The following is a 21,499-nucleotide window of genomic DNA, read 5'->3' on the forward strand; positions in this document are numbered from 1 at the left end:
ATCTCGAGCAAAAAAAAAAAGCCAAAAAATTATTGCGGAACAAAGTTCAGTTTTTGACTTGGTTCTGTTTCCATGGCAACCAGACTTCGGTGAACACAAAATAGGAACAGGGTCAACTTAAAAAGAAGCAAAGTTTTTCTCGTCTGGTAACTTATCTTACAATAGGCCTGCAGCTTGTTTGCAGTTTTTCGCATTGAATATTCCGGTGTTGGATAGAACGGAGCGCTCTGGACTGTTCTATTAATAGGCTCCGATAAAGACATCATTACAAGTCAGGTACAAAGGAATATTCTGGCAGGAGCTACAGAATGTATAATAAGGGCGAGCAGACCCTGCATTAACTTCATTTCCATTTTAGTGCTTGAATCCTGAACGGAATATGGAGATTCGGAGTTTCAGTTTTATTATAGGTGCAAATTATATTACAGGCTATGGACACCTTTGCAATTATATTTTTTATTATTGTTCATTTTCTTCCTAATTGCAAAATAAATCAATGTCCTAAACAGTCTTCATTAAATTTTCCCACCATTTTGCTGCTGCAGAGCGCCGGTAACTCCTTCACATAGTCGGCTGTCCTGCTGAAGCTGATATAGATCTCACAGCACCGTTCTCCTGACCTTGTTTACTCTCTGTGCAACCACTAATTCCTTCTTTATAAGTTTAAAAGAGGTTGTTCACAGCAGATGAGAGGAAAGCATCCAAGTGTTCAGGGAGGGTAGATTACACAGGCTGTATATAGGGAGGAAAGCACAGGCGTAGTGAGGTTGAATTACATAAATTGTGTATTAGAGAGCAGAGAATTTACGTCTAACAGCAGAGTATGGGGATCATACATGCCTCAGCATCAGAGTCTTGTCAACGAAAGGGAGAAGACATTGTTCTGGGACTGTAGAAGGTAAAACAGTACAGGGCAGAAGCTGAGCTGATACTCAAGAGCTAATGAAAACAGCAGTGTCCAGGATCCTCAGACCTTGCAACGAGGAAAGCTTTGAAGTAGGAGTATATTACAAACTGTATACAAGGCGGGCTTGTAAGTGAGCCATGTTGGAAACACGCTTTTCCACATCGTGACCATTAACATTTAAAAAATAAAAAATAAATTATATAATTTTTCTATATTAAACCCTTAACCACCTTGTGATTTTCCATTTTTGCACTTTCATTTCTTCCTCCCCTTTTTTTCCAAAGCCATAACTTTTTTGGGGGGGAACAGATCAGCTGTCATGTGCAGGGAAAGATGCGGGTTCACATCAAAGGCAGGGACACGACCTTGGGCGTACCTATCGGTCCAAGGTCGTGAAGGGGTTAACAGTGTCCACAGTCTTTAAAGCACAGTTCTGCCCAAATATTATAATTGTGAAAGTGCTCTTATGTTAGGCTGCACAGTAGACATGGCAGAGCAGCAGTTTGTGCTTCAGAGCTGCCCGCCCGACACAAAGGACCGCTAAAGAAAAAAAAACATGTTACATTGTGTTCTATTGTCAGTAGAAAATAAATAAATAGACAGATTTTTTTTTTTCCAACAGGGGCGGGCCAAGATACAGCGACTCTGATGGCGGTGTCGATTTTTTTTTCTCTATTTCTTTATTGCATTTTTTTGCCCCCAATAAGTTTTCAAAACACCTTGGTAAATGGTTGGGGGGCTTTTAACATATTAATTTATTATTTTTATTGCTGTGGACCGCCTGGACGGTTAAAATCTACGGGCGGTCTGCAACTGGCTAAATGAGATGTCGGCTACGGGACAACCCCTTTGAAATGGTTCCATTAAGGAAAAAATAAAAGATAAGTGTAATACCTCGTGGCCCAGAGTCGCAGCCACTGATTGGCTGCAGCGTTCACATTTTTTTGTCCAAGCGGAAAAAAGTGTTTATTGCTCTTGAACGAAATGTTGGTGACACAGCTCTGACTATAGAGAAGCGGTTCCGGTGATATAATTTTTTTTTTTTCTACTCATTGAACCTGGTCCAGTATGCCGCAGCGCTTTACATACATTATCATCAATGGAGATCACAATTCCCTTTGAGTTTGTGTTTGGAGTGTGGGAGGAAACTGGAGAACCCAGAGGAAACCCACGCAAACACAGGGAGAACATACAAACTCCTTGCGGATGTTGTCCTCGGTAAGATTTGAACCCAGGACCCCAATGCTACGAAGCAGCAGTGCTAACCACTGAGCCACCATACAGTGCTAACCACTGAGCCACCACACAGTGCTAACCACTGAGCCACCGTGCTCCCTGGATACAGCTCTTTTTAAAAAAATTGATGCCAGAACCTGACATAAATTATAGTGGAAGTATCTTCAGTACCAAAGGGGATGGCACTAACCCAGGGCTGGGTCCCCTTTCTCTTTGAGCCCCATATCTGCCTCTTTGAGATCCCTGTGTGCAGCTTTAATGGCAGTTCAGTGATGCATTCCTGATGATAATGACAGCATCATTGTGACCCTATTTTATGTTTGCGATTCCAAAGATTATTAATCCGTTTTACATTTCAAATCATAAATGTGTTTAGTGTATCCAGAAAGAGATCAGTTAGTTTCATAAATTCAGCTCTGTCGCCACCTATTAGAAGTAAGTGGTACTGCAATTTCTTCACATCAATACGACCGTCCTGCGAATAGATCAGATGATATTGGATATCTAAAAGGATTCCATTATCCTGACGTCCTAATTATGTGTATTTTACTTACTAATATGTTTACCGTTTTTTTATTATTTCGCACATTGTCGGGGTTGAGAGAGAAGGTCTGACACAGTGCAAGAAAACTACAAACTTTGGCTTTGAGCCCCCAATATATCAAGCTTTTTATGGTAGTTTACTGGTGTAAAAGTTGCTTGAAGTGTCACAAGAAGTGTGTGCAACTTATAACTGTGCAAAACATTTGCCACTTTAGTAGTTTTTACAACTTTTTCAAAAGTGGATCATTTTTTTGCCAGGAGGGGGCGCTGACGATAACATCTGATTGGTTCAGTGTTGCGGCATAAATAACAGCAAATTTGTGCGCCAGCTCTTGTTCGGAGTAAGATTTCTTGGAGTGGTCGCTCAGCTGCTGAAAGCAGCGCACAATTAATTATGATGTACCCCGCACACATACATGTGATGTACACAGATAACATAGGAGACTTCGCTGCTGCCTTGGGCTTTGATGTTTGGCTGCAGTAGTGACATCACGTTGACAGCGCTGCAGCTAATCACTGAGATCAGAGACTCATTTTGTTTTCATCAACAGAGCCACTAAGCTTAGCGATTGGTTGCAGCGCTGTCTGCATGAAGTTACCACTGCTGGAGACATGTGGGTAAACTTACCCAACAGGTAAACGCTTCCTGGAAGGAGACAGCCAGGATTCTGCAGTAAGAAACGTTCTCAGCTTCGCTTTTCAGAACAATAACTGAATGGGCTTAAAAACTGACAACCTATTTTTTATAACCGAGACATGTATGCAGGCGAGTTGTCACTTCCTCCACCCTGTTCACGCCGCTCATGGCAGGGCTGCTAGAAAATCTGAGCATACAGTGAGCTGAAGAACCAGCTGCGTGTCTTCCAGCGCTATGCTCTGACCTATCTCCCATCCACCTTTTCCCCACTTGTGTGTAATATTTCATTTTTGGCAGTATGTAGCAACCACAACCTCTGATGGTGAAACACAAGAAGAACAGCTATGATGACTTGGAGAAGGGAACAACAGCCTTTCCCCTGTGTATGACCACTTTCACCTGCCACTACTAGTATGGTTACTCACCTGTCTCGGCTCCAGTGCCGGGCCTTGCTCCCTTCTCCTATACCTGCCTCCCTAGAGTCCTCACATCATCACCCTAGGCCTTTAAAGTAGCATTGTCCACAGTTGCCTCAAACATGCCATGAGTTTGCTACTACTTCATTCGGCTCAACTCCAGCCAAGTGTCTACCAAGACCTCTGCTACTCTTGACTTCCATGTTACCATCAGCATTAGTTCCAAACTTACTTCAGCTTACTAGGTGTTGCACACACCAACCTCTCAGCCAGCAAGCTATCCATTTCTCACAATTGTTTTAAGTATTGATCACATCTGGCCTCAAAAGTCAAAGTAACACATGTTTTAAGGGAGTCTCCAGTTTGCCTATACTTCACTGTTAGGGTATGTGTCCACGGTCAGGTTTGCTTCAGGCTTTGGTCAGGATTTTATGCAAGTAAAATCCTGACCAAAAATGCACCTGAGGTCACTGGCAGGTCACCTGCGGTGTTGCTGCGTGTTTTGCTCATTGTAGCAACATGCTGCGTTCTTAAAAAATGCACCGCATGTGCGTTTTCACGGGAAAAACGCATGCGTTTTTTCCTGCACAGTGGAGACGGGATTTCATTAAATCCCCCCCACTATGCTGTAACATCTGGACGCTGCGTTTTTTACGCTGCGGCTCAGCGCTGCGTCAAAAACGCAGCGTTTCCTGAACGTGGACACATACCCTTATCCTGTGGTTAACCATTTCCTCGCTACAAGTCCCAATTTGCTTACACTACATCACTGCTATTAACCATTTCCCTGCTGGATTATACAAGTCAAAATGTGTTTTTCTGCCATACCAGTGATTAACCATTACTTTGCTGAAATATAATACACGGTATGCCTGTGATTATCTGCATCCATGCTGGAAAATATCAGGTTACTATACAGTTATTGTTAACTTGTGTATCTATGCTACCTGCTCTGCTTATCTGCTATCCTGCGTACCCTGCTGTCCTGGGTCTCGTTGATCCATGTATCATTAATCAAGACCTGATCTACTGCACCATTGCCTCCAATTTGTGCTGTTTACCCAGACCACCAGCTTAGAGAATCCACTTTACCCAGGTGAGCCCTTAACAGGTATATTACACAAAAAGTAAACGACAAATGAAAGTTAGGGTACCGTCACACAGTGAAATTTCCATCGCTGCGACGGCACGATCCGTGACGTCGCAGCGTCGTATGAATATCGCTCCAGCGTCGTAGACTGCGGTCACACGTTGCAATCACGGCGCTGGAGCGATGCCGAAGTCCCCGGGTAACCAGGGTAAACATCGGGTTACTAAGCGCAGGGCCGCGCTTAGTAACCCGATGTTTACCCTGGTTACCAGCGTTAACGTAAAAAAAACAAACAGTACATACTTACATTCCGGTGTCTGTCCCCGGCGTTCTGCTTCTCTCCACTGTGTAAGCGCCATAGCCGGAAAGCAGAGCGGTGACGTCACCGCGTCACCGCTGTGCTCGCTTTCCGGACGTCAGGCGCTCACACAGTGGAGAGAAGCTGAGACGCCGGAGGACAGACACCGGAATGTAAGTATGTACTGTTTGTTTTTTTACGTTTACGCTTGTAACCAGGGTAAACATCGGGTTACTAAGAGCGGCCCTGCGCTTAGTTACCCGATGTTTACCCTGGTTACAAGCGAACACATCGCTGGATCGCTGTCACACACAACGATCCAGCGATGTCAGCGGGTGATCAAGCGACGAAAGAAAGTTCCAAACGATGTGCTACGACGTACGATTCTCAGCAGGGTCCCTGATCGCTGCTGCGTGTCACACTGCGATATCGTAACGATATCGCTAGAACGTCACGAATCGTACCGTCGTAGCGATGGAAATTTCACTGTGTGACGGTACCCTTAGGAAATGAAGCAAGAAATAGAGCACCTGGACAAGACAGAGGGGGATAAAGTAACCACATGAGGTCGAGGGAGTTTCTGTCCAGAGACAAACCATCGATCACATCTGGCCTCTGTAGTCAAAGTAACACATGTTTTAAGGGAGTCTCCAGTTTGCCTATACTTCACTGTTATCCTGTGGTTAACCATTTCCTCGCTACAAGTCCCAATTTGCATACACTACATCACTGCTATTAACCATTTCCTTGCTGGATTATACCAGACATTTTTTCCTCCTGTCATACCAGTGATTAACCATTACCTTGCTGAAATATATCAGACTATGCCTGTGATTAACTGCATCCATGCTGGAAAATATCAGGTTCCTATACAGTTATTGTTAACTTGTGTATCTGTGCTACCAGCTCTTCTTATCTGCTATCCTGCATACCCTGCTGTCCTGTATCTTGTTGATCCATGTGTCATTCATCAAGACCCGATCTGCTGCACCATTGCCTGCAATCTGTGCTGTTTACCCAGACCACCAGCTTAGAGAATCCACTTTACCAAGTAAACCCCTGACAGGTATATTACGCAAATAGTAATGGGCAAATGAAGGTTAGGAAATAAAACAAGAGATAGAGGACCGGGACAAGACAAAGGGGGATAAAGTAACCACATGAGGTCAGGGGAGTTTCTGTCAAGAGACAAGCCGGGGCTGGAAGGTTTCATAGTGGTCTGAAACAGATAGAAAACAAACGACAAAGTGAACTACTCCAATACGAGAAGACATCACCCTTGATTTTTTTTTCATGGGTAAAAGGGGTGTCATGAAAAACATATCTTGGGGCTTGTGTGTTGTGAATTCTGCCCTTGGGCTCCCTCCGGTGGTTTTAAGTGGAACTGCTGCTCCTTGGGTTTAGCATTAGCAGCTGCTTCCACTGATCGTCTCTCCTGGCTCTGCTATTTAGCCTGGCTCTAGTCTTCAGCCAGTGCCAGCTGTCAATGTTTCTTGGTTGGATTCAGATATCTCCTTGGATTTCTCTGATTGCCTGTCCATTTCAGCAAAGATAAGTCCTTGCTTGTTCTTTTGTTGTCCACTTGCTGTGGACTTAATCGCTCAGCTCAAGTTATGTTTTTTCCTGTCCAGCTTTTCAGTATGATATATTCAGTATAGCTGGAAGCTCTGGGGAAGCAGATTTGCCCTCCACACCGTGAGTCGGTGTGGAGATTATTTTTGTAAACTCTGTGTGGATTTTTTAGCTTTTAATACTGACCGCACAGTATCCTTTCCTGTTCTCTCTATCTAGTTAGAATTGGCCTCCTTTGCTTAATCCTGTTTTCATTCTGTGTATGTCATTTCCCTCTCCACTCACAGTCAATATTTGTGGGGGGCTATCTTTCCTTTGGGGATTTTCTCTGAGGCAAGATAGCTTTCTGTTTCCATCTTTAGGGGTAGTAAGTTCTCAGGCTGTGACGAGGTGTCTAGGGAGTGACAGGAACATCCCACGGCTACTTCTAGTGTTGGTGTTAGGATCAGGAACTGCGGTCAGTACAGATACCACCTCCTCAGAGCTTGTCCCATGTTGCTCCTTAACCACCAGGTCATAACAGTACAGCCGGCCAGCAATGTGTTGAATGCATCTCAAAAGAGGGGAAAAAAAAGTTCTGAGCCATTATTTTTTTTCTGCAGCCTGTTTTGTCTTTTTTTTCCCCTTAATCTCTGGGTGGTTCAGGATTTTGGCACTGACATGGATGTTCAGGGTTTGTTCGCTCGTGTGTATCAACTCGCTGCAAGGGTACAGAGTATCCAAGATTATGTTGTTCAGACTCCGGCTTTAGAGCCTAGAATTCCTACTCCTGATTTGTTTTTTGGGGATAGATCCAAATTTTTGAACTTTAAAAATAATTGCAGATTGTTTTTTGCTTTGAGACCCCGTTCCTCTGGTGACCCCATTCAGCAGGTGAAGATTGTCATTTCTCTGCTGTGTGGAGATCCTCAGGACTGGGCATTCTCCCTTGAGTCAGGGGATCCTGCATTGCTTAATGTAGACGCATTTTTTCAAGCGCTCGGATTGCTGTATGACGAACCTAATTCTGTGGATCAGGCAGAAAAAACCTTGCTGGCTCTGTGTCAGGAAGCGGCAGAAGTATACTGCCAGAAATTTAGAAAGTGATCTGGGCTCACTAAATGGAATGAGTATGCCCTGGCAGCAATTTTCAGAAAGGGTCTTTCTGAAGCCCTTAAAGATGTTATGGTGGGGTTTCCCACGCCTGCTGGTTTGAACGAATCAATGTCTCTAGCCATTCAGATTGATCGGCGCCTGCGCGAGCGCAAGGTTGTGCACCATATGGCAGTGTCCTCTGAGCAGAGTCCTGAGCCTATGCAATGTGATAGGATTTTGACTAGAGCAGAAAGGCAGGGATTCAGACGTCAGAATAGGCTGTGTTTTTACTGTGGTGAATCTGCTCATGCTATTTCTGATTGCCCTAAGCGTACTAAGAGGGTCGCTAGGTCTGTCACCATTAGTACTGTACAGCCTAAAATTTCTTTTGTCTGTTACCCTGATTTGCTCATTATCGTCCTTTTCTGTTATGGCATTTGTGGATTCAGGCGCTGCCCTGAACTTAATGGACTTAGAGTTCGCCAGACGCTGTGGTTTTTCCTTGCAGCCTTTGCAAAGCCCTATTCCCTTAAGGGGGATTGATGCTACACCATTGGCCAAGAATAAACCTCAGTACTGGACACAGTTGACCATGTACATGGCTCCAGCACATCAGGAAGATTGTCGTTTTCTGGTGTTGCATAATTTGCATGATATTGTTGTGCTGGGTTTTCCATGGTTACAGGTACATAATCCGGTGCTGGAGTGGAAATCTATGTCTGTGACTAGTTGGGGTTGTCAGGGGATACATAGTGATGTTCCTTTAATGTCAATTTCTTCTTCCCCCTCTTCTGAAGTTCCTGAGTTTTTGTCGGATTTCCAGGATGTATTTGATGAGCCCAAGTCCAGTTCCCTTCCTCCTCATAGGGACTGTGATTGTGCTATTAACTTGATTCCTGGCTGTAAGTTCCCTAAGGGCCGACTTTTCAATCTGTCTGTGCCATAGCATGCCGCCATGCGGAGTTATGTTAAGGAATCTTTGGAGAAGGGGCATATTCGCCCGTCTTCGTCACCGTTGGGAGCGGGATTCTTTTTTGTTGCCAAGAAGGATGGCTTCTTGAGACCCTGTATTGATTATCGCCTTCTCAATAAGATCACGGTCAAATTCCAATACCCTTTGCCTTTGCTTTCTGATTTGTTTGCTCGGATTAAGGGGGCTAGTTGGTTTACTAAGATTGACCTTCGAGGGGCATATAATCTTGTTCGTATTAAACAGGGTGACGAATGGAAAACAGCATTTAATACATTCGAAGGCCATTTTGAATACCTTGTGATGCCATTTGGGCTCTCTAATGCTCCATCTGTGTTTCAGTCCTTTATGCATGATATCTTCCGGAATTATCTTGATAAATTCATGATTGTATATTTGGATGATATTTAGATTTTTTCCGATGATTGGGAGTCTCATGTGAAACAGGTCAGGATGGTATTTCAGATCCTTCGTGCTAATGCTTTCTTTGTTTGTGAAGGGGTCTAAGTGCCTTTTTGGAGTTCAGAAGGTGTCTTTTTTGCATTTCATTTTTTCTCCCTCGGCTATAGAAATGGATCCTGTTAAGGTCCAGGCCATTCATGATTGGATTCAACCCACATCTGTGAAGAGCCTTCAGAAATTTTTGGGCTTTGCTAATTTTTATCGCCGTTTCATTGCTAACTTTTCCAGTGTGGTTAAGCCCCTGACCGATTTGACGAAGAAAGGTGATGGATGTGATGGATTGGTCCTCTGCGGCTGTTGAGGCCTTTCAGGAGCTTAAACGTCGATTTACTTCTGCCCCTGTGTTGCGTCAGCCGGATGTTTCTCTTCCTTTTCAGGTTGAGGTTGACGCTTCTGAGATTGGGGCAGGGGCCGTTTTGTCTCAGAGAAGTTCTGATGGTTCTTTGATGAAACCATGTGCCTTCTTCTCCAGAAAGTTTTCGCCTGCGGAGCGTAATTATGATGTCGGCAATCGGGAGTTGTTGGCTATGAAGTGGGCATTCGAGGAGTGGCGACATTGGCTTGAGGGAGCCAAGCATCGCGTTGTGGTCTTGACCGATCATAAGAATCTGATTTACCTCGAGTCTGCCAAGCGGTTGAATCCTAGACAAGCTCGATGGTCCCTGTTTTGATTTCGTGGTCTCGTATCTTCCGGGATCTAAGAATGTGAAGGCTGATTCCCTCTCTAGGAGTTTTTTGCCTGATTCTCCGGGAGTCCTTGAGCCGGTTGGTATTCTCAAGGAGGGGGTGATTCTTTCTGCCATCTCCCCTGATTTACGGCGGGTGCTCCGGGAATTTCAGGCTGATAAACCTGACCGCTGTCCAGTGGGGAAACTGTTTGTTCCTGATAGATGGACTAGTAAGGTGATTTCTGAGGTTCATTGTTCGGTGTTGGCTGGTCATCCTGGGATTTTTGGTACCAGAGATTTGGTTGCTAGGTCCTTTTGGTGGCCTTCCTTGTCGCGGGATGTGCGTTCTTTTGTGCAGTCCTGTAGGACTTGTGCCCGGGCCAAGCCTTGCTGTTCCCGTGCTAGTGGGCTGCTTTTGCCTTTGCCGGTCCCTGAGAGGCCCTGGACGCATATTTCCATGGATTTTATTTCGGATCTTCCTGTTTCCCAGAAGATGTCTGTTATCTGGGTGGTTTGTGACCGGTTTTCTAAGATGGTCCACTTGGTACCTTTGCCTAAGTTGCCTTCCTCCTCTGATTTGGTTCCATTGTTTTTTCAGCATGTGGTTTGTTTGCACGGCATTCCGGAGAATATTGTGTCTGACAGAGGTTCCCAGTTTGTTTCTAGGTTTTGGCGGTCCTTTTGTGCTAGAATGGGCATTGATTTGTCTTTTTCTTCAGCATTTCATCCTCAGACAAATGGCCAAACTGAGCGAACCAATCAGACCTTGGAAACCTATTTGAGATGCTTTGTGTCTGCTGATCAGGATGATTGGGTGACCTTTTTACCGTTGGCCGAGTTTGCCCTTAATAATCGGGCTAGTTCGGCTACTTTGGTTTCGCCTTTTTTTTGTAATTTTGGTTTTCATCCTAGTTTTTCTTCAGGGCAGGTTGAGCCTACTGACTGTCCTGGTGTGGATTCTGTGGTGGACAGGTTACAGCAGATTTGGACTCATGTGGTGGACAATTTGACGTTGTCTCAGGAAAAGGCTCAACGTTTTGCTAACCATCGTCGGTGTGTTGGTCCCCGGCTTCGTGTTGGGGATTTAGTCTGGTTATCTTCTCGTCATGTTCCTATGAAGGTTTCTTACCCTAAGTTCAAGCCTCGCTTTGTTGGTACTTATAAGATTTCTGAGATTACCAATCCGGTATCTTTTCGTTTGGCCCTTCCAGCTTCTTTTTCCATCCATAATGTTTTCCATAGATCTTTGTTGCGGAGATATGTGGTGCCCGTGGTTCCCTCTGTGGATCCTCCTGCTCCGGTGTTGGTTGAGGGGGAGTTGGAATATGTGGTGGAGAAGATTTTGGATTCTCGTTTTTCGAGGCGGAAGCTTCAGTATCTGGTCAAGTGGAAGGGTTATGACCAGGAGGATAATTCTTGGGTTGTTGCCTCCGATGTCCATGCTGCCGATTTGGTTCGTGCTTTTCACTTGGCTCATCCTGATCGGCCTGGGGGCTCTGGTGAGGGTTCGGTGACCCCTCCTCAAGGGGGGGGGGTACTGTTGTGAATTCCGTTCTTGGGCTCCCTCCGGTGGTTGTAAATGGCACTTTTGTGAATTCTGCCCTTGGGCTCCCTCCGGTGGTTTTAAGTGGAACTGCTGCTCCTTGGGTTTAGCATTAGCAGCTGCTTCCACTGATCATCTCTCCTGGCTCTGCTATTTAGCCTGGCTCTAGTCTTCAGCCAGTGCCAGCTGTCAATGTTTCTTGGTTGGATTCAGATCTCTCCTTGGATTTCTCTGATTGCCTGTCTATTTCAGCAAAGATAAGTCCTTGCTTGTTCTTTTGTTGTCCACTTGCTGTGGACTTAATCGCTCAGCTCAAGTTATGTTTTTTCCTGTCCAGCTTTTCAGTATGATATATTCAGCTTAGCTGGAAGCTCTGGGGAAGCAGATTTGCCCTCCACACCATGAGTCGGTGTGGAGATTATTTTTGTAAACTCTGTGTGGATTTTTTAGCTTTTAATACTGACCGCACAGTATCCTTTCCTGTTCTCTCTATCTAGTTAGAATTGGCCTCCTTTGCTTAATCCTGTTTTCATTCTGTGTATGTCATTTCCCTCTCCACTCACAGTCAATATTTGTGGGGGGCTATCTTTCCTTTGGGGATTTTCTCTGAGGCAAGATAGCTTTCTGTTTCCATCTTTAGGGGTAGTAAGTTCTCAGGCTGTGACGAGGTGTCTAGGGAGTGACAGGAACATCCCACGGCTACTTCTAGTGTTGGTGTTAGGATCAGGAACTGCGGTCAGTACAGATACCACCTCCTCAGAGCTTGTCCCATGTTGCTCCTTAACCCCCAGGTCATAACACTTGTGACAATGAATTTTATAGACTCTAGCAACATCCTGGGCATCCTTTTATTAAACAATTAATAAAATCAAGCAATAAAATAACAACACCCCTGGATAAAGCATTTCAATGCGAAACGCGCGTCGGGTGTAGTGGCCTCCTGGACATACAAACCTTTAAGGTAATGATTTACTAGAATCCTACTTAGGTGGTCTGCTGCAGGTATATTGATGTATAATTTTCTTGACACGCTTTCCTTTAATATTTGTTGTGGTCTACTATATCCCTGGTGTATATCATGAGTAGTATACTATTTTTATTTGCCAGATCTCATACTGGGATGCATATATACTAATTATAACTACTTTTTATATCATTTTTTAGTCTGACTATATTCTATATGGACATATTTAGTTGTGTTTTTGTTTATACACTGCTCTTACCTTGACTAGCCTTGTAGGCCCTTTCTGCTCCTCCTGCTAATATATGATATGTATGTAGCCTTTTTTGTACGTATGATTTAAAAGGGGGTTTGTCCACCATTGTTCCTTAGCTGTGGTCTTTCCTTGTTTTATGCATGTTTGTTATTTTATTGCTTAATAAAAATTGTATTTTTACATCGTACTTATTCTATCTATAAAGTATTTTTTGTATTGGTGGTTCTATATGATTTTCACTTTATGGCCTCATTTACAGAATCAAGTCATAGCTGTCTCTTTATAAATCCATATTCAGTGAGCTCCCCCTAGTGGTGGCCGCATATCGATATATATATATTTTTTTAATTAAATGAAGGAAGCAGAGGATTTGGAACTCCAATCAATGTAATAATGCTGGTTTTCTGAGTTACAATGTTGTGTTACATTTTGCTAAGGGGCCCTATCATTTCTGTAGATGTCCCTATAACCACAGATGCACAGTTAATATCCAATCTGCGTCTTTAAATCCCCTAGATTTTTCTGTCTCCAGCTCTTTTCTTCATTCAATTTGTCAAAGTCTGACTGAAATGAGTTTGTTATTGACACAACTGGAGAAAAATGATTGGTGCCTACATCCGAGGCTTACACCATTAGGCTAAGCATTGGGTAAAGTTTATGCACCCGCTACAGGAAAATGAATGTGCTACTTAAAATAGTGACAAATGCTTCAAAAAGTAATTTTATGCTCCCACAAAATTAATTAGTCCGGGCTTCAATTATACCTTATGTTACAGTCTGTGGAAAGCAATATAATCAATACCTGGATATCCCTATAATTGCTGTTCTTGTCTTCTAAGAGATTGAAGATGGGGGCAATAATCAGGGAGGCACTTATAGCATGAAAACTATTTCAGATTGTAGAGGAAAAATACATACATCTACTTCAACAAATATGTGCCCTCCAGGTCCGATCAGCCAGTGGCAAGGGATTCAGATAAACGGACTTTTACTGGTGGCAATGGATTTCTGCTGGTTTTCAGTTATTGTTGGTTTTACCGGATAGTGCCTGCGGCTGTCAGGATGTGCTGGGAGTTACAGTTTTGCAACAGCTGGAGAGCCCCATGTTGGAAATCAATGGTGTTAGGGATGGTCGAGCCCCTCTACCACAGAAGAAGACACTAGTGTTATAAATGGCACGTGGTTGCTTCATATTGGAGGTTTTGAGGGGCTTTACAGGCATTACAAAGTCATGCATTTTTGTAATCTACTGAATTACCTTATTTTGCTTCCTTCTTTCCCAAATACTATTGTTACGCACCTGTCCTGGATGCGGACTGTGCTCCCCTCACTCAAGTCTGCTGACCTCTGTTGTGCTTCACATCGGGCTTTGCAGGTGTCCCGGTGTGATCCCATGTGATCATTTGCCCGGGTCTATACAACGTCTACCAAGACACACACCTGTGTCTTGGCATTAAATCTCTTAGTTTGTTGGTGCATCCCGACCTGTTCCTGGTCTTCCAGGACCCCTGGGATTTGTTTGCCGTCTCCAAGACTTCTGCTATGTGTCTGTAGGGAGGAGAGCCGAACTTGCGGTCTCTCTTGCGTGTCTGGGACGGAACTGTCCGGGCTGTCACCAGTGTTTCAGGGGGAAGACATTTCGGACCGGAGCAGTTCAGGACACCTGACTGAGGGGGGCGGGTCTGACATAAATAGCAGTCTGAGCGGGAAGACAGGACACTTGGCGGGGAATGAGCTTGTGAGTAGTGATACAGCTGTCCCTGTATCTCCGGCTAGCGATACTGCCGACACATTCTACCCCCAGCCCAGGGAGACATCTGCACTGGGTAGTGACCAGGATAGAGTGCATACCTTGGCTCCGCTCACCACCGCGGAGGCACTGCTTAGTCCCATCCTTGCGGTGCCTGCTAAGGACCGGCCTGTGGCTGTGTCCACTGGACTGCGTGCTTCAACTGCGACCTTATCTATTGAACTTTCCGCTTCTTCCACTGTGCCGCCGACCATCATCTCTACCCCACCATGTGCCCGGATCAGGGCACATCCCTTCACTGGCTCCCAATTTCCCAGCGTATCCAGTTTAAACTATTAACACTGACCTACAAAGCCATCCATAACCTTTCTCCTCCGCATATTTCTGAACTAATCTCCCAATATCTTCCCTCACGTAATCTCCGGTCCTCCCAAGACCTCCTTCTCCACACTTATTCGCTCCCACCCAATCGCCTCCAAGATTTCTCCAGAATATCCCCCATGCTCTGGAATTCTCTGCCCCAACACGTCCGCTTATCCACCACATTTGGATCCTTCAGACGGAACCTGAAAATCCACCTCTTCAAAAAAGCTTACAACCTGCAATGACCACGCGGCCAACTCAACACCATCGCATCTACTGCAACCCCCGAACTACTGTCTCCTTCCCCATAATCCTGTAGAATGTAAGTCCACAAGTACAGGGTCCTCTCTCCCCTCTGTACCAGTCTGTCACTGCAAATTTGTTTACTGTAAACGATATCTATAACTTTGTATGTAACTCCTTCTCATGTACAGCACCATGGAATCAATGGTGCTATATAAATAGATAATAATTTCTGCTTGCGGCCTCCAGTAACTCTGCTACGTGTCTGTGGTCTCCCAGATGTCTCCAGCAGTTTGTCAGCAGCTTCTAGTAACTCTTCTACCTGTCTGCGATCTCCCAGAGGTCTCCATTCTGCCTGCGCTTTCCAGTAACCCTGCTACCTGTGTGTAGTTTCCCGGATGTCTCATGTCTGACTTCGGCTTCCAGTAAGCCCTGCTATCTGTGTGCAGTCTTCCATACATCTCTGGTCTGGCTGCGGCTTCCAGTAACGCTACTACCTATTTACGGTCTCCCAGATGTCTCCGATCTTCCTGCATCTTTCAGTAACCTTGCTACCTGTCTGCCATCTCCAGGACGTCTCATGTCTGCTTGCAGATTCTAGTAACTCTGCTACCTGTTTGTGGTCTCCTTGACCTCTCCAGTCTGTCTGCAGCTTACAATAACTCTGCTACCTGTCTGCAGTGTCTGGGATGTCTCCAGTCTTTCTGCGGCTTCCTGTAACCCTGCTACCTGTCTGTGGTCTCTTGGAGGTCTTTGGTCTGCCTGCAGCTTTTAGTAACCCTGCGACATGTTGCTGTCTTACAGATGTCTCCAGTCTGCCTTTGGCTTTCAGTAACCCTGCTACATGTCTGTGGTCTCCAGGACGTCTCCTGTCAGCCTGCAGCTTCCAGTAACCCTGCTATCTGTCTGCAGTCTCTGGGATGTCTCCAGTCTGTCTGTGGCTTCCAGTTATCCTGCTTCCTGTCTGCGGTCTCCTTAATGTCTCCATGACCTGGCTTGGGTTTTGCTTTTTAGCTCCTTCCCGACTGGTGACCAGGCGGATTTCTATACTTTGTGTTCTCGATCTCTCCTCCCCCTCTTTCAAGAGACATACTTGTACCATGTTGGTTGCTTTTTATTGCGTTTTGCCATTTATTTATTTATGCCTTTTATTATATGCATTAAAGAATTTTATAATGTCATTGTTCTTATTTTTCAGCCATGGCGATGCCAATTTTATCATTATTTTTATTATTTTTTTTTTAGCTTTTTTAAATTTTGTTATGTTTGGATTGGGAAAAGGGTTGGATTCAAACTTTACTGTTTATTTTCTATTTCTTTAAATATTTTAAATCTTTTTAAATTAATTTTTACTTAGCAACTCTTTGGGGACTTGACCCTTCATCGTCTGCTCGCTTGTACTATATACTGCAATATTTTGGTATTGTAGAATGTGTTAAAAATCACATTCTCCCATCAGTTTCATGGGAAGACAAAGATTTGGCTCTGGAGGCCTTCAATGAGGCAATCCATCGGCACCCCATAATCGTGTCATGAGGTGGTGATGGGTGCCGGAGCAGACACTCACCTACACTGCAACACTGAAACATCATTGTCAGAGACTGACACCAGCATGTGTCTAAACAGCAGCAATCGGAGCAATCTCTGGTCGCTGCTGTTAGAGGCAGAAGCACTTGTATTGTGTGGAGGAGATTCAGAAAGAGTTTAAAGGGGTAGTCATCTCCTGTCCAAGAGATCGCTACTGATCGGTCTGGATGCTGGGAGTTGGACCGCCACTGATGTGATATCTATGATCTACCCTAAAAATAAGATAGGTTTCAAACATCCATGAAACACGGACTGTGTAAGGAATGGAAAACCAGCTCAACCCTTGAGTATCCTAAGTCACTGCTTTATATATGCCTATGAAGCAGTTAGTGCATGGACCGGGTGGTCAGGCCAAGCCAAGCATAAAGTCTTCTCATCTGACGTAAGTCATCAATATCACGTGCCCAGACATCCCCTTCAACTTTTCCTAAATCCTGAAAGGCAAATCTTACTATTTCCAAAAATGACAGAAAGATCGGTCTTTCAAGACTAAAGGAACATTGTATTGAAATGTCTGCGGGTTTTGCATCACCCAACTTTCCCAGGAACTACTGCAAAATAGTTGTACTGTATGCACATGATTGTACATTGGGTAACGACTTTCTTTCTTGCCTATTCATCACCCTATCACAACCCCTAACCATTTCCCGATTTATTTTTCCCTACAAATTATTTTTATGGGTTCCTTACTCCTCCTTAATCCTAAAAAGAAAAACAAAAATGATTTGCAAGAAATGAAAAAAGCTAAATGGCAACAGACTTGAAAAATGTTATCTTTATTGAGTAAATAATTTGTAACTAATTGTTTCCTTTTCATTGTGAATCCATTTAGTAAACAGTAATCATTCACAGTGTAAATAAACAACAAGTGAAAACTGTTGCAATTTTCTTTTTTTTTTTTTTATTTTAACATATTTGGCTTGCAATCGGCGTAGGATTCAAGCAGGAATTTCCAAACGGGGAGGGGGGGAGGAAAGCAAAAAAAAAAAAAAGGAAAAGGAATCGGGGAAGGATTCTTGCATTGCACATTCTAGACCTTCTGCTCGTCATCTTACTATCAAAGCAAATGAACATTCAGCTGAGAGCTGGCAGCCAATCGCAGGGCACATTCCTGGGTCTCTCACCAGTCCTTGGTGGGGAAGGGTTTTGCTTTCATGCTCTGAATTTGGAACACAGATAAAAATGCCAGGTCTGAACTGCCTCTAGGGATAACCTCCCCTCTATAATATGAATGAACAGCATCTTGGCTTGGGAATACAAACAGAAAAAAAAATCACAGTTCAGGCTCGGTGTCTTGCTGAGGCCTTCAATTCCCAGCAGTGGTCGAGCTAGCTTCTTCTTTTTTTTTTTTTTTTCTTTCTGTATTGAAAGGTGCATTGGATTCTAGACCTCCATGTACGACAATTTGTACCTACATGGATTTGAAGATTCGGAGGCGGTAAGCATTTCTTTTTTTTCCTCCTTCTTCTTCTTCATCCTTCCATCTAGGAAGATGCATGCTTGACTGTTGCAAAGGGTTTGACTGTACCGGCGATGGCAGGTCATTCACGATGCTTAAAGGGACCCCCCCGTTGGGAAGGATTTTGGATTTTGGTAGGGTCATTGGTCGTCTATGTTGCAAAAGAAGAATGACCTGCAACGATATCCCTTTAATAGAGAGATAATGTTATATATTAATGATAAGGCCAATGTTAGATCTCATGGGCACGCTCGGGATGGAAAGGGTGGGCGATCGGTGACGGTCCGGTGTGATGACAGCAATGCAACAATGTACCGGGCAGGGCTATATTTCGTTATGTAAGAAGTCATTAATTTTCATAAATGGGTCCGGTGCCTACGTCATTGCAGATGTGTAAACTTACTGGTGTGATAACCACGGGGGGGATCGGATAAGATTACATGTCAGCGGCGACTGATCCCTTTGTCCTGGCATCGGCAGTTATAAAGCTACGGTGTCAATTGTGGCTTTTTTTTTAGGGCAGATTTGCACGGTGGCCCATGTGCCCGTTGAGCCTCTCCTGCAATATTAACCAGTGACGGACCACGGCGGACCGTGCACCATCCCCTTCGTTCGCTGGGGAAGGGGTGGAGGTTTTGATAGGAATATGCATTATTTGCAATGTTTTTGCATTGAAATGTCGATGGAAGAAGGAGGAGGCAGGGCAACGCTTCTCCTGCCTGGGAAAAAAAAAGATGTGCAGGATCTATCCTTTTCAGGGGGAGGCCGAGGAGGAGGAGGAGGGATCTTTAGAAGAAGAGACAAGCTCGCTCTCTGGAGATGTAGCCCCTGTGTAGTAACAGCAGCTCTTGGAGGGAAAATCAGAACCACCGACCTCATATTTCTATCGGACACATTGGGGCTGGGTTTAGGAAATTGTTCTAGAATTTAAAGGAGGTCTGTGCTTTTATCTAAGGTTAAAGTATCACATCGTAACCGTTACCCTATCCTCAAAACCAAAGGGGTAACTTGGACGTTCCTCGGCCCCAAACCCTATTATGTCATTTTTAGGACTGGTGTCATCATATGGAGCAGAGAGACTTTGTGACCCTCTCAGGCTCCGGCGCTTCACTGTGACCATACCCCCAATAGTTATGCACCCAATTTAGCTTATATACTGTGATAAGGTTAGGTCAGTGGTTTCAGGACCTATAGCTGAAGACAATCATGACTAGAGTCTGCATTATAGAAAGGATATATCTGCAAAGTCCTATTGAGTCCACCCTCCATCTGAACATCAGCTCTGTTGTCATTATACACCATGGATATATAATTAATAGGTTATTTGTGTGCTGTTCCATAAGAAACAGACCCTATGGGCGAATAATTTACTATAAAGTCACCTCCAAATCGGGGTTGTCTTCAGCTGGAGCTTTGGCCTTGTTGGTTGGGGTCCTCAGCATTTCAGGGGTGATTTACAACTTCAGCTGGAGCTTTGACCTTGTTGGTTGGGGTCCATAGCTTTTCAGGGGTGATTTACAACTTCAGCTGGAGCTTTGGCCTTGTTGGTTGGGGTCCTCAGCATTTCAGGGGTGATTTACAACTTCAGCTGGAGCTTTGGCCTTGTTGGTTGGGGTCCTCAGCATTTCAGGGGTGATTTACAACTTCAGCTGGAGCTTTGGCCTTGTTGGTTGGGGTCCTCAGCATTTCAGGGGTGATTTACAACTTCAGCTGGAGCCTTGGCCTTGTTGGTTGGGGTCCTCAGCTTTTCAGGGGTGATTTACAACTTCAGCTGGAGCTTTGGCCTTGTTGGTTGGGGTCCTCAGCATTTCAGGGGTGATTTACAACTTCAGCTGGAGCTTTGGCCTTGTTGGTTGGGGTCCTCAGCATTTCAGGGGTGATTTACAACTTCAGCTGGAGCCTTGGCCTTCTTGGTTGGGGTCCTCAGCATTTCAGGGGTGATTTACAATATGTATTATTGGGATTGTGCATTACGATAGCTCAGTTGTCGCAGAACTTACCTGTCTGCCATGATGTTGTAGATCCATGTAAAGCCAGAAAATTTAGACTTTGTAGCAAGAGATCCAATATGTCACTCCCCAAAATCTCATGTCCCATATATAACACACATAGCATGTAGTTAGGTCTCTATTTTTTATTATTTGTAATGACAAATGAGTATTTATTACTCCAACAGCTGTCATTGGGGGTCCAATGTGTATTTGGCCTTATGTGCATGACCAGATACAAGAACACCCATATAAGTATATGACATGACTGTTCCTGTAAGAGGGTCAGTTTTGTTTGTGTGTTGGGTGGTGTCGCACATGAACCCTTAACTTGGTACCCTCTTTGAGGCTGGAACAATGACTCACACAGACCTAGCAAGGTTCAACAGTAACAGGTGTTTATTTAGTATGAGACAAAAGCCATAGATGTTACAGTTTCTCAATGAGAACAAAATTTTGGCAGTTACACACAGTATCGTGACACAGAGCTTGGTGGTTACATATCACAACTGAGGCACAGAGCCTGGTTATTACACATTAAAAACTGAGTCACAGAGCTTGGTGGTTACACATCAAAATTAAGGCACATAGCTTAGAGATTACACATTAAAATTGAGGCACAGATCTTGGTGGTTGCAGATCAAACTTGAGGTACAGAGCTTGATGGTTGTTTCACTTCCAAATTGAGGCAAAGAGTTGGTGGTTACACTTCAGAATTGAGATACAGTCCTTGGTGTTTACATATAAAAATCTACAGAGATTACACAGCAACAGGAACCAGCTTTTACTGGCCCATGGTACAAATTATAAGATGGAAGTAGTCTGTAACCACTTGCAATATCCTAGGCAATCTCTATCCATGGAACACTCCAGCAGGTCGACACAATCACGCCAGATCTCTAGGTCACTGCTCTTTTCAGCCACAGGGTTAGATCACTGCTCCTAACTATTGACATATGCACCATAGCTGTGCGGCATTCTACCCAATATGCACATTTACTTTTTTTCCATCTTTTTGGCATGGCGTTCTAAGCTGCCTCTTGATATCACCTGAACCCTGTTTAAAGGGGTCCTCTGGGGTGATGTTACTGCAGCAAGATGGTGACGCTTCCCACAGGTGAAGCGGGGTCCCCAGGGCTCCCAAGGTGTATGGCTGGTGTTGTGGATGGCGGCAAATAAATGGAGGACACAGGGTTATAATGTCTTTACCTGGTTTACTGATGATAGCAGTCAGCCTCAGTCCAGGGTACCAGGTACAGGTGTAGCTGTGGTCCGGTCGGCTTGGAGGCAATAGGGCATCCCTCTCCCAGGTGAGGTCTGTAAGCCTTTCCTACTTGCGCTAGTTGGTGAAGTCCCTGCTGCTTGTAGCTTTCTGGCAAGGTACCCCTTTTTTCTCCTGTCCTTGGACAGGGGCCTGCACGGTGGGCAGTGTGAGCCGTTTTATAGGGTCTCTATCATGACCCGGGCTCTCAGATT

The 21,499-nt window shown here is 44.5% G+C and overlaps 1 protein-coding gene across 2 annotated transcripts in view; it reads left to right on the top strand.

The window, feature by feature from the left end:
* Positions 1 to 21,499, top strand: part of CACNB4 (calcium voltage-gated channel auxiliary subunit beta 4) — a 104,014-nt gene that overhangs the window by 31,070 nt on the left and 51,445 nt on the right. The window contains exon 1 of one of the 2 annotated variants that reach the window (XM_077272957.1): positions 17,633 to 18,014. The exons of the other annotated variant lie outside the window; for it this stretch is intronic. Coding sequence (XP_077129072.1) covers positions 17,970 to 18,014 — 45 coding nt within the window. The 5' untranslated portion in view covers positions 17,633 to 17,969. Of the gene's footprint in view, positions 1 to 17,632; positions 18,015 to 21,499 lie in introns of those variants that run through there. 2 annotated transcript variants of the gene reach the window in all.

The sequence above is a fragment of the Ranitomeya variabilis genome, chromosome 7 (assembly GCF_051348905.1).
Source record: "Ranitomeya variabilis isolate aRanVar5 chromosome 7, aRanVar5.hap1, whole genome shotgun sequence".
NCBI classification, from domain to species: Eukaryota; Metazoa; Chordata; class Amphibia; order Anura; family Dendrobatidae; genus Ranitomeya; species Ranitomeya variabilis.